Source organism: Columba livia, chromosome 1 (genome assembly GCF_036013475.1).
Source record: "Columba livia isolate bColLiv1 breed racing homer chromosome 1, bColLiv1.pat.W.v2, whole genome shotgun sequence".
Taxonomy (NCBI): Eukaryota; Metazoa; Chordata; class Aves; order Columbiformes; family Columbidae; genus Columba; species Columba livia.
In genome coordinates, this window is record NC_088602.1 from 31,050,585 (window position 1) to 31,064,734 (window position 14,150).

At 39.4% G+C, this 14,150-nt stretch overlaps 1 protein-coding gene across 6 annotated transcripts in view; it reads right to left on the bottom strand.

The window, feature by feature from the left end:
- Positions 1-14,150, bottom strand: part of FNDC3A (fibronectin type III domain containing 3A) — a 120,780-nt gene that overhangs the window by 40,088 nt on the left and 66,542 nt on the right. For all 6 annotated transcript variants that reach the window (XM_065053421.1, XM_065053438.1, XM_065053432.1 and 3 more), the window contains 4 exons: positions 13,128-13,204; positions 9,837-10,074; positions 7,095-7,367; positions 5,014-5,072 (listed from right to left, as the gene is read on the bottom strand). In XM_065053421.1, coding sequence (XP_064909493.1) covers positions 5,014-5,072; positions 7,095-7,367; positions 9,837-10,074; positions 13,128-13,204 — 647 coding nt within the window. The remainder of the gene's footprint in view (positions 1-5,013; positions 5,073-7,094; positions 7,368-9,836; positions 10,075-13,127; positions 13,205-14,150) is intronic.

Below are 14,150 nucleotides of genomic sequence, written 5' to 3' on the forward strand. Positions count from 1 at the left end.
CTATAGGTGTATGAGTATTTTCAACAACTCTCAGTTGCTTAAAAAAAATAAATAAAATAAATCACAGCTGCAAGCACTGACAAGAGAGAATCAGAGAATGTAATTTAAGTCCCTTTCAACTAATTTATAAAACATTTGGTACTGCTTTTCAGACTCAACTTCCAGTTAAGAGAATGATTCTTAAAGACAAGACTAGGTCCAGCTATATTCCTCCTCAAAAGACTATTAATAAGGGACAGAGTGAAGTGCATCACATTCTAAAAGCCCAAAAGCATACACAGAATATGCACAAACCACAAAACATTATGCCCTCCCAAGGGACTTACATGCTATGGAACCAGCCCTCAAATTCTGAGTACCTATCGTCTCTCATTATTAAATACTCAGCCTTCTGCTCCATTCTTCATTTTGCTTTTGATTTTTCAGGTCCCCTTCTGTTCTGCTTTCTTTGTTATTTGGTGAATGGACATGACAGCTGGTGGACATGAGGACTCAGCATGGTGCAATCTGCAGAACCACTCCAACTGGGTACAGACAGTTTAAGACCTCCGTAAGGAGAAGAGTCATCTGGTGGCAGTGCTGCATTACCAACTTGACTTAACAGTGCCATGTATGAAAGAATAGGGGATCCATACATGGAAAAGTTTAAGAAAATGAGAACATGTTCGTAAAAACGTCTAACGGGAGCCTGGAGGCAGCAAAGCTGATGTGCCCATATTGCATAGAATTGAAAGAGCTATGTAAATGCAGGCACACCATGGAGCCCAACACCTGATTTAGATGTAGGTGCCCTGGATGTGGGCATTAAGACAAGGGACAGTCCAGGACAGGCCACGGTTTTCAGCACTACTCTTGGGTTTTCGGGAGTAGGAGATGGTGCAATGGACACTACACTGAACAGCACCCGTGTGATTATCCGATCATCTGACCACCACCACAGCCAGTACCCAGTATCGCCTGTGCCAGCAATGAAGTTCAACCAGGGAACAGGTTGTTGATGATCCATCCAGAGCAGCATCATGGCACAATCCCCACAACGAAGGCTTCAAGAAAAACATTAATCCAAAACCTACAGGGATATTTCTGATGAGAACTAAAACCAGAAGGTGTGATAAAACACAATCTCCTGTTTCACTTGTGGGAGGGTGAGGAAAATGTCTCCTTGGAGAAACTGTGGGAGGGTTGCTTCTCATCCTGCAAGGCCTAAGTAGGTAACACAGCTTCCCTTTCTCTTATCATAATCACACTCCCCCAGGCTGCAACATCAGCCAGTCTTCCACCCACCCACAGCCCTGACAGTCCCTTGCCTTTGCAAAGCATAAGCCTCTCTCTGTTGTGCTGGAAGTTTGGCTTTTTCCTTGTGTACGCTGTCTAGTCTGTAACAGACTACCACTGTCTAAGCCTGTGATGTCTTCTGAGGTCTGCAAAGAGATCACTTGTAGGCACACAGCTACATGCAGTGACATTCAAGTAAGGACATGGTGGGGAGGGCAGGTAGTGTGCTTGCCTAAAAGGCATGGATGGTTGAGTGTTAAAGCTGGAAGGAAGAGAAAGAAAACAAGACAGTCATGACACTTCATTGCCTTTTCATAAGTCATTAGCAGCACAGCAGAAGACACCATCTACTGATCACACTTCTCACAGTCTCACTCTAACCAGCCCAGGATGCTCAGAGTTCTCATTCTCCTTGGCAATACAGTCCCTGGTGACAGTCCCAGACTGGGACAGCATCCTGTAAGCCCTGACCTCCAGAGGATGGTGCACACTTCTGGTAGTGAACCAGTCCCTCTACTTCCAGTCAGGACAGAAAGGATCATCCACATTCTCACCAAGTTAAGAAGGGCATAGCAGGTACTCATGATGTGAGGGCCGCTGAGAATGCTGGTGTCCAGCATGCCCCAGTGAAAGCACCTTGCAGTAGGTTAACCTTGCAGCAAAATTTGTTTCTTCATCCATTCTGATGCAGTACGTGGCTAAACTAGGCACATACTCCCTTGCTGGGACAGACTCTCATAACTCAGAGTCAAAAGGGGTCAAAGACACCCATTCCTTCAGCTGCTTAGGCCTGATCCATTCCCAAAGCACAGATATTTCACACAGTGAATGGCAGGGACCATACAGAAAGAACAGTATGTTGCTGTGTTTAAAAAAAAGAAAAAAAAATACACCCCCAAAACCCTACCAAAGGTGATTGTAATCTTAAACACAATGGACCAGCATTAGTATGAAATCTTTCCTGTTTCACTTTGAGAACAGAATTCTTCTAATAGGATTTTGATGCTTATTTTCCTAGAATATGTGTATATACATTATTTCTATTATATATATACACATCTAATAGGAAATAACTCCCTTAAATTCCTTCTAGCATCATCCTACAGCAAGCCTGGAGCCTTTATATCCACTGCACAAGTCTCCACTGCTTGACCTAACAATGACAGCTATAGGTGTTTGCTAACATCTGTGGAATTAAGATGCACAGCTGGGCAGTGAAACAACAGGCAGCAAAACAAAACCTCTGCTGGTAGGACTTTCACAGGTACTTGCTGTCAGAAGAAAGATGAGATGTGGGAAAGCTGGATTATGTTCCAGTTCCTGGGTAAAGATCGGTGCTATCAGATGTAGACTTACATTCATTTCTTACAGGCATAACCCCTTCTGACCCTTTTTCTCCTGCTGGTCCTAATCAAAGGTTCTTCATTTCACTCAGTAGTTCCTGTTTACTCCATCTCAGACTCCTGCCCTTTAGTCTCTCAAAAAAGTTCTGGTATACTTGTCTCACTGATCTTCATCTTTCTCAGGCAGTTTCTGTCTCCTGCTACTACTGCCCACTATCCCCACCACTCCCAGTCTTACTAACAAGACATTCAGACTCCTGTCACCCTTTCATTATCAGTCTGATTGTAAAAATAACAAACAGAAAAGGTATTTGCTCTCCATCTTGTTCTTCCAATAGTTCACACCTAATATTCTGTTTGTTCCTGGTCTCATTTTCTCATTTTACACTCCTCACCTATTATATTTCAGGATCCTTCAAGTCTTGGTTGCCCTTCAGACCTGGGCTCCCTGTCAGAGCTGTCTCTTCTCTCCCTTCCTTTCTCTCTCCCACCTTAATCTCCCTAAGCTTTCTTTTCAGTTTCAGTTTCTCCTCCAAAAATTCTTTCTATTGGCCCTCCATTACTTCCAATTGCCAAGGTCATCTTGTTAAGATCTACTGAACTTGACTCTCCCAGCTACTGTCTCTACCACAGCAGCACCTAGGATCAGCTAACTCCTCTCCATTTCTTCATCTCAGCCCTCTCAACCCTTTCTTACAGCTTGTGATTCAGACAGATCCTGGCTCCATGCCGCTTAGCCACAAAAGACACAGGGGCACTGAAGACATGTTAACCTATTTTGATGCTTGGACACAGGAGGACACCAAGTATTCAGGAGTTCCTCTGTAATTACAATTACAATCCCTCCTCGGCCCTTGGAGCACCGTAGAATCACAGGATGGTTGAGGCTGAAAGGAACCTCTGGAGGTCCAACCCTCTTGCTCAAGTGGGGTCACCTAAAGCCAGCTGTCCAGAACCACATCCAGACAGCTTTTCAGTATCTCCAAAAAGGGATTCTCCACAAACTCGCTGGGCAACCTGGGCTGGTGTTCAGTAATCCTCACAGTAAAAAAGTGTCCCCTGATGTTTACAGGGAACCTCCTGTGTTTCAGCTTGTGCCCGTTGTCTCTGGTTCTGATGCTGAGCACACCGAAAAGGGCCTTACTCCATTCTCTTTGCACTCGGCCTGCAGATATCTATATGCACTGATAAGCTCCCCCCAAATCGTCTCTTTTCCAGGCTAAAGAAACTGGGCTGAGGAGCTAAAACTGGGGCCATGTTGTCTGTGTGGTGAAAGGTAGAAGTTATGTAGCAGACAAATGAAAATGCTGAAAGTCCAATGATCATCTGAGCCTCTTTTGTTCTTCATCTTCTTTTCTCTGTATGTCCTTCCTTCCATAAAACTTTTATCTTCCTTATTAGTTATGTGAAGAGCATGTGTGGTGTGGTAAGCTGAGGACAAAGGATGGAAAGCAGGGTGCCTGATTATGGGGGAAGCAACTGACCAGCCAAACCCATGGCAAGCTCCTCCTGGAGCTTCAGTTGCATGGACTTTTTGTAGCTTGTAATAGGGAACACAGACTGTTTTTACTCAAACAAGCTGGTGGACCGAGGTGCAGATTTTTGGAAAAGCTGTGCAAATCCTCAAAGAAGGGTCAGGACCAGGGAAGGTCCAGATGATAAAAGAACACAAGTCTGTTCTAAAATGAAACAAACTGCTACCTTTGGCAACAGTGTTTTACAGATTCTCTACACACAGGTTACTAATTACAATTCTACAAGCTGAAAAGAAATTGGTAGATTTTTCAAGCAAGTCAGTCAGAAGCCCTTTGCTGACTGTCACTTTCCTTGGTGAATTTTGTCTCTCTTCCCTGGAAGTGACAGAGATTCTTGGAGAAATCTGCCATAGTTTTTCTTTACTTTTCAAATAACACCTCATTTTTGGTGGGGTTTGCAAAACCTCAGGAGGATTCTCTTATGCCTACAGATACCTGGTGTGTAAAATTGTTTCCTGAACAGTTAAAACTAAACAATGTTACAGGGAACTGAGAACAGATTTTACAGTAAGAGATGATGTTAGCCACCATCTTATGTTAAGCATCATCATTATGTTACTGGCAACATTACAAGCTCTTTCTATTTATATTTTTTATAATTATTTTAATGCTGAGATTTCACAGTGGCCAAGAAGAAGAATTCCATTAAAATAAACTACCAAGACACAATTCTAGCTTCATAAATGTTAATATACTGAAAATTACTCTGGTCATTTATGTTTCAGTGACTGGAAACTACGTGAGTTTTCTTTAGTGCAGGAAGTTAAAGCTCATTTAAACTTTGAGAGAGAGAAGGAGGTGTAACTGTATAAACTAGCAACAGATAACTTGGGATTTTATGGAAAGTCTTATTTACTTACCACTGGCTTGGCTATATTAGAAAGAAGTGCTTCAAGTGCTTTTGTTTCTTCATCCTTTTCTTAAAAAACAAAATCCAAACAAATAAAAAGTACCTATGAATATTGTTCAGTGACTTTACAGTGAAGTAGCTCTTCAAATTCAACAACTGTGCATAAAGTACATATAAAATAGAACACCTTCACAACTTGCATCCATCTAGAGCAACATAAAACCAAAAAAGCTCCCAAACAAGTTGTTAATATAAAACTATGTCTAAATCTGTTCTATGATTCAATGGAATACAGAAAGCCCAGTTATCTTTTATTAATGCATAACTTTAAACAAACTACTGCTCTGAAGAACTTAAGCTATTTTCTGTAGATTTCGGGTGCAGACGCAGTCAAGTTACAGTACTTTAAATATGTTATTACACATCATGTGGAGGATTGCTGGGAACACTGTTGGCCTCCCTCAATTGCAAGGGCAAACCTTGGCTTAGCCTTTGGTTACATCTCAGGGAAAGACTCTAAGGTGTTTTGGTTCAGCTGAAGGAAGGTACAGCTGAGCTTTATCGGGGAATCATTAAGTTTATGGAAAGAGTTTTATGTGCTTTTTCTCACACAATATTAAAATTTTATTATCTCAGCAGTGTAAGTGAACAAGCTACTCAGTTTTGAAGGTGTGGCCAGGCATTTTTAATTCATTTAACTTGCCTTAAACTATAAATAAAAATGAAAGAAAAACAAAGCCTGATAAAATTATTAAAAACAACATGTCAAATCTATTTAGAACTTCATATTTCTACATTTAATGACTAATGTAATGCATTTCTGACTTCAGTTTGTTAACACAAATCTAAATTATTGTACATATTTATCTAAAATGTCCCCTGAAATAAATAATTTTGAAAAGTGGACTCCTCAATTTTTCATATACATTACTTCTAAGGAACAATTAATATAATTTTCATAACACATGTAAACAGCAGTACATTTTATCACCTGTGCCTTGGTAAAGTTAGCTCACAGATAAATGCCAAGTAACAAAAAGTAACCTGAAGCCAAGACAAATGCCACTCTGGAACTACAGTGACAAATATTCATTCAAGTCTGAAGTAACAGTTTCTAACTTTGGAATTCTGGTTGTATCTCAAAGGTGTTCCTTGGCACTAAGCTTTCACAGGATATCATCTACACAGGTTTTTAAACAGCTTTTTTAGGTTGAGATTTCCTGGTCTTAGTCTGACTCACTTCCTTCACATTCCTCTGGTCTACAGCAGCCTAATACACGTGGGTGAAAAATCATCACCTCAAAGCAAATTTCAATGAGTTAAGAAAATCATGGTTTATTTCCCTCAGCATCAGTAGTTACAACTCTCTGTTCTGAGAAAATAGTTCTTGGCTGACCACAAGTCTCTGACGTCAAGTTCTGAAGCTGAAGTGCTATGCCAGTGGCCTGAAAGTTGCACAGTGACATCATCAGATTCGACGACTGTATGACCAAGACTGAGTGAATTCAGTCTATTTATGGTGAAATGAAGTTATTAATAATAAAGACACTCCCTATGGCAGTGTCTTACAGAACAAGAACTCAAATGGACCAGCGTGAGGACCAGTCTTTTGCTACAAGGGCCTCCAATAATGAGTTGGTAGGGACAGGTATTATATGAATTTCATATAACAAGAGTATCTCTCTTACAAAATATTCCTCTTCAACCAGTTGCATGTAGGTTTCCTGTATCAGATACCTGGTTCTTTCCATGTTTTCTGCAATATCAAGCAGGCCATCAATATTCAGTGATTCCTCAAAATGTAAGCACCAGTAACTCTGGATAAAGCACAGATTTTCTTTAAACAGTGTTATTAAGTATGACTAATAAGATCTGCTCAAATCTACATGGAGACTTGCAGTCAGTAGTTTCGTTCTCTTAGGTCTATTGTCCCAATATGAGGAGTAAGTTGATTGCTGTTAACTCCATTCTATGTAAGCCACGACAGTTACGGGCTACCACTCAAGTTCAAAGTGTGTTGCTCCATCTATAACTACTCAGCCAGACACTGGACGTGCATAACACATATACGTTATTTTTGTTAACCCTTACCTTCTACTTCTGTGTCTGTCTGAGAATTGCTTTTTCCTTTACCCAAAGACTTGCTTTTGGTAGAACCTGTGCTTATTCCAGCTGCATCCTGTCCTTTTGTAAGTCCATTATGTTCACTTGTAGGAGAAGGACATTTCTGAGGAGACGATGGAGGACTGTTTAACTTATCCTTCTGAGTTCCATGTCGATCTTTCAATTTTTTTTGTAACCTTTCATATGTTTTACTAGATCTTTCGTCTCTAAAGTTGGATCTTCCATGAGCAGGCAAAGTATCTAAATGAAAGAAGGAAAAAAAAAATCACTATGAACAGAATGCAATTAAAATACTACTAAAAATGCTACGTGCTTCAAGTGCACACTTGGGTGTAAAATTAGGTCTCTGCTCCTATTGGAAAACTGAAGTTTCCAGCAGATAAACTAATATACACCAATAGGACATTAAAAACACGTTAGAGAAGGAAGTGTAATCTTTCTTTCCCACACCTTTTTTTCCACTTCAAAATTATCCTTAAAATGTTTCTATAATCTTCTTTGAGCCGTAAGGCACAGGATAAAGTCAACACAGAAAAAATGTGTTACTTCATTACACAGGAGGAGGTTTGCTCTAATGCTGAATAGAAAATACACAAGTTTAAAGTTTTGGAATGCAACTAGAGCTCTATTACTTTAAAAGTGCTTTAGCAGAAATCAACAGGGAACGCCCCCCAGAAGCACTGGACAACTGAAAGACACTCAAAGATTGAAGACAGCATGGCTGGGTCTTGTAAGTACACTACACCTGTGCACAGGAACCCCAAGCGTTGCTGCAGTATCAGCAAAGTCCCATCTCCAAAGCCAGAAAGTGGCTTTGGCAAAGATTCAGTACCAGACTGATGAATTTTTCTGTCCGATTCTAAGATTTTTATCCATTTGCCTTTATGCTTAGAAACAGCTTACTAACTCAAGACTTAAAAACTGTGTACCACACGGCACCAATTCTTTCCTCAGTGTAACTCTATCCATAATAAATGACGAAAGCTTTCAAAAATATATATCCTTCAAAGCCAGCAATGGAATATATCCATTTTAAGGTAAGTTGGATCACTCAGTCTGAAGAATGAAATTCATTATTTGTCGTTCCTTATGTGTGAGGAAGTTTAGAAAACAAGACCAAATAAAAACTTCCTTGCAAGAAGGAAAAATAAAATAAAAAACCTCAAGAACTTTTCAGTTTCTTTTTTTTAGGTCAGCTTAATTCCCTCAAAATTTGACAGAGAACTACTAGATTAGCTGTGACTATTTAGAAATTTGATTTTTACTATCATTAGATATTCAGGTGCTCTTGTTAGAGAATCAGCATGCTTTAAGAGCTTCTATGGTTTTTTTCCTTCCTTTAAATTCAGATTCCTCATATAGGAGCCTAACCATGGGCTCTGACTTCTGAAAGCCAAAGTCAGTGGTTCAAAATTAAACATGAAATCTGTAGCAAATACATAACAAATTAAAGCATCCCTAGCCCTCTAATTCCCTAAATCCAAGGGCATCTAACATACATATTTAAAACAAAGCAAAACCAAAGAATCCCACTTTATCAATTTTTATTGTTTTATTAGCAGTTTAGCAAATGATTACTGAATTCATATTTAAGGAGATATAACCTAGCAGCAGAAATCTAAAAAATACTATTCAATTAAGTATTCAATGAAGAAGTATCCTTTATCTTTTATGCATTTAATTATCACGCTCCAATCTCTTAATTTAGCAAACTAAAAGCAAACAACTGCCATCTACAGGAAATCAAGAAATTAATAAAACTATAAATAAGCACCCGAAGAGCATCTAATAATGTACTTTATCAAAGTAGTGCAAGGAAGAAATAAAGTTCAACTTAAGAATACAGAAACACTAAGAATTCCAGAAAGATCAAGACATTGGTATATTCTTATCTGACGGCTTTGTTCATCATGACTAAGGACAGTGACTATATGGAGGACATTTCTAGATTATTTTAGTAGTATCACAGAACACTGAGAATCTATGCATCTACAGCAACGTGACAAACTTGTGTTCAGTCTCCCCCTCCACAGCTTCTAGCTTCTTCCTCTAAAAACAGCAACGTGGCACAGCTCTCTCAATGTCTTGCAAAGTCGGCACCTGCTTTATAGCAGTTTATCTAAGAAAAGCAAGTCTATCAGAAAGGTAAATATTAATGTAAGAACCCAGCCCCTGAGTTAACAGATACATACACTTTGCTACTGAACAGAATTTAAGGCAGATGTTGATAGAAAGACCCAAGACAGCTTCAAGCACAGTATTAAGTTTAGGCTGGTGGTATCTGATGACTCAAGTTAGAATTCAACAGGGACACTGCACTAAATGCATACACTTTTGTGAAAAATAGCAATTTTTTTTCATAATCAATACTCAGAATTCATGTTTCATGCATCAAAGACATGTATCTCAGAACAGTGCTCAGGTATGGATTTAAATGCTGAATCTCAGGGGAAGACATCAGCCAAATCACTACAAATCCTCCCTGCATTGCTTTCCTGAGCAAATCATAGAATAGTTTGGGTTGGAAGGGGCCTTCAAAGGTCATGTAGTCAAACCCCCTGCAATGAGCAGGGACATCTTCAACTAAATCAAGTTGCTCAGAGCATTTATACTGTCCTAAAATTACATTTGGCCCTTTGATGGCAACTGCAAGGCTGATGTGGCCTCCAGTGAAACTGAGTTTATACCCCTGTTCTATAAGCTACTTACCCAGATCCCCATATACTTGAGAGGTGTGATACTGTGGAATGTACTGTGTTGCCATGTCACCAGCTCCTGTCACGGGCGAGTATATATGACGAGGTGGAGGGGGGATCATGGCTGGAAGAGGAAGGAAGCCAGGCAGCGGGGGGTGCGGAGGCCTGTGTATCACTGCATGACCACCAGGATGAAATTCTGGAGCCTGGGGAACCACCACAACCCTTCGAACACCATTATCCTCAATGACCTGTACGGTGAGACACCAAAAGAAAAATGACAGTCTGAAAGGTATGTTTCTAAAGATACTTACACAAAACTAGGAACACTAAAACCCTTAAATGTAAGAAAAGAAAAATAGCATAACAAAAAAAAAAAAGCACAAATAAAAGGCTACCTATGCTAAGTGTATTAACTGCAGCAATACCATTAATTTCGCAATGTGATCGGGAAAAAACACCATTTAAAAAAACCCCTAACTGTAACATCTTATAAACAACCAGGCATATTTATGGCATGAGCCTAGCTTCTCCCCAGGGTCTTGTTTCCACCCTCATTCACATTGCTTGTATGCTACACTGCTCCTAGGATTTGTTCTACAGCATAACAAGTAGATTGCTCCCTAGAAGTGATTTGGTGGGTGGATGGACCTCACTCTGCATAAATGGTGAGAGAAAAGGCACAACAGTGTCTGGTCTTCACTCTGTGACAAATTCAGTCCAGTGAAATTTTCTAAACACTGAAATGTAGCTTTAATTATCTAAGTCCTTTTTGCTTACACAAAAAATATGATTTTATGAGAGGATTCAGATTATGCAGGAAGCAGCTTCCATAAAAAACAGGCTATTTACTTTACAATTTATTTGTTCTCTTGGGTCTTCTAGTAGCCCAAGTAACTCAGAAATAGATACCAAATTCATAGCAGTATGGACCTTAAGTTTAATAGTGTAAAATGAAAAGTCTGACAAGTCTATAACTGTGCCTCTAAATCCAACATCAACTCAACGGTAAGCTTCTACCAGGCAACTACAGATAAAAACCCTCTAAAAAGCAGGAAGTGCACCATGTCAAGTATATCGCCTTAAGTTAAAAAATAAATACGTTTGTTATCCATTATCTTAATTGTGCTAGCAAAACACATAGTTCTGGTATAGACCTGCTTGGTTGAGTGAGCCAACCAAACATCACTGGAAAAGTCAATACAGACAGTGAATACGAACAGCTTGGAAAAGATGTGTAGAGATGTGCTTTCCTTCAGAGTTTTAGAACTAGAGTTCCAAAAGGAAAAGGAGGGAGAAGTAAATAAATTTATTAATTGTTTTTTATTTATGTGATATAGGAAAAATAAAAACGCTTTATACTGTAGTTATCCCCAGCTTCCAACAGAGGACAGTATACTATATTGCTGCCAAACACGGACTGAAGCAAGTAGAGGTATAATAGAACTAAATGAAAATGGACAGACAAAAGATGGTTATGCTGATGCTGTTCTTCCAGGCTGATCGCTTTAGACATTTAGCTGGTTTCCAGTTTCTCTCAAAACATATCTGCAGTTGCTGACATTTAAAAATACACTATGCCTGAAGAAACCATGTAAGTTACTTTGCTGGGACTGCATTAAGTCTGGGATAACTCTTAGCTCTACAGTGTTAAGACTTTCCTGTTTGCAAGACTAGCACCAAATCCTGTGGTTTGTAACAGGAACTTCCATCATAAACCACAACATCTGGTATGTTTTGTCAGCAGTAAATAATTCAGAAGTCTTATAAACTACAGGTTTTCCTAGACTTTGATACTTCTACTCAGCTGAAAACACCAGACATGAGCTCATTCCACCTGTACTCTGAGCTGGTCTATAGATGTGAGGCACCTTTGGTTCAAGAGTCAGAGCTGTCTTAGCACAACACCTGCCAGCGCTAACAAGCTCCAAGGGAAGGCAAACCCGTGTGTCCCAGCAAGGCCCAGTCCTACAGCCTGTCTGTGGCAAGCTGTCCTCAAAGGAAGGATCAAGTAACTTCAAAAGATGATTCCAACTGTCACAGGTTACACGACACTTTAAAAATTAAGTACTTCACCAATTCAAATTTACTCAATAAATATGGTGACACTCAGAATTTCACTTATCTCAAAAATTCTTTCAGCTCTTTAAAAATGAATTCTAAATAGGAATCAAGACTTTTTACTATGACCTAAAGGTAAACAGACTTGCATGATTATTTCAAATTCATTTTTTTCTGCCTGTTTGGGCAGAAAACTATGAAGGATGGTTGAATCAACTTATCAGTCAACTTTGAACAGATGAAAGGCAAAACCACTGAACATCAGCCTGCCTAACCTAACGGCCTTTTCTTTTGCTAAAGGACAATTTTTTAATGCGGTTTAGATAATCTGTGTAACATCTGCTGGATACTGTGGGGTTTTTGTTTGTATTTGATGTGCTGTGGCCTCTTTATTGTGTACACCATGGGGTGCACACTGAGTCAGATGTAGGCTGGTCACAACGACAGAACATCATGAGAAATAAATAAGGGAGAGTGATACTCATCTGCTCTAACTTCCAGGTCTGATCTACTACGCCCTAGGCTCATTCTGTAGTTGAGGGGAAGAAAGAGACACCATCTAGAAGGCCACACATCTCATTATAATAGAGGTGTCAAAAATAGCCAAGAGGAATCACCCTTTTAATCTGCTTCAAAGAACATCCATGTTATCTAGCTCACATTTAATTTTCAGGCATCTAAATTAGGAATCACACAGCACAGAAAATCAGTGCCCTATTTTAAGATAAGTTGTGGCAACACGTATTATACAATAATTTATCCCAAACAGAGAGCTGACATTTTTTTCCATGTTGTTTGCTACACTTTTTCTAACTGATCTGTTTTACACCTTATCTGCAGGGAACTTCCCAGACATGAACTATGTATGTATATGAAATTATATTGTTGCCAAAAGAAAATATCCACTAACCTACAATTCAGTACAGGTTCTACATAATGAACTACTTGGGTCACGGTTGTACTTTATGTTCAGAGGGCATCACGTACATTAAGATCCTGAACTCAACAAGGAACTGTGCTTGTTATTGTCATGTAACTAGTTAATATATAACTAAACAAGCACACATATAGCATGAGAAGTCTCCTATCACAGAGATACTCTGGGGCATCTCCCCTTATTTACTTGCTTGACCACAGCAACTCTGAAACTTGTCACATCAATTTACTGAATTAGCTACTTTGGTTCTACTCGCATAATTTGCATGAAAAGAAAAAAAAATAAGAATCAAGTGAAGGGACGTACCTGTGGGGCATATCCAGGAGGCACATAAATAGTAGGCACTGAACCATTTGGGGACATCATTGGAACCTGAGCAGGACCTAAACAGGTTACAGAAATATTCAGTACCAGTTAATAAGCTGAGAAAGCTCAAAGAACATACTGAACTGCAAAGTCTCTGTGAAAAATACACACGATAACATGGATAAACAAAGGCAATGAACCGTACAGATAAAATTATAGCAAAGGGCACTCTTAGAAATCTAAGAAACAGTCAAAAAAACTTCAGAAACTAAATTTTAAAAAAATCACCAGCAGATCTTTCTCTGCCAGTAAACTCACAAATAGCTTATGTCAAAAGTCCAAAGAAGTGTCCCAAGATGAAAAGAAAATACATGAGACTTTAAAACAGAAACGACCCCCCCCAGTATTTGAAATAAATTGCTGAAATGAGACAGCATTCAGTTAAGAGATGCAAAGTAAATTACTTAGAAAATTGCTGCTCTGTTACTATAGACTTATCACCTCAAGTGGTCTCAGAACCAGAGCAGAGAGAGGTGGCAGAGAGGACACTAACTTAAGGTCACAGGGGAAAACCAACCCGTTACAAACCAGTAAGTGTGCTTCTGCTAATGGAAAAGGTTGTGATACCATGATGACCCTTGTACCATGCAAATGGAGACAACAGAGTTCGCAAACGCTTAGATAAATATGACACAAAGAGGATGTGTTAAGGTGGCATTTGTAGATTAAGTCCTGCCTGGAAAACCTGATACCTTCAAAGAGCACAGGGATGCTTGTTACATGCTTGGATTTTCAAAAAGCTTTCCACAATCTTTCTCAAAGACTCTAAAAGAGATAACGCTGCCTTTGGTTAAAAAGGAAACAGGGTTTCTCAAGAATAGCTTGAGAACAGGGAACAAAGAAGAGAAGTGATTAGCTTTCAAAGTGCCTGGAGTGACCAAAGGAATCCCCGAGGCATGCAGAGATTAATCTATTCAATGCATTAACAAAATCTCTGGACAAGGAAATGAACAGCACGGTGAC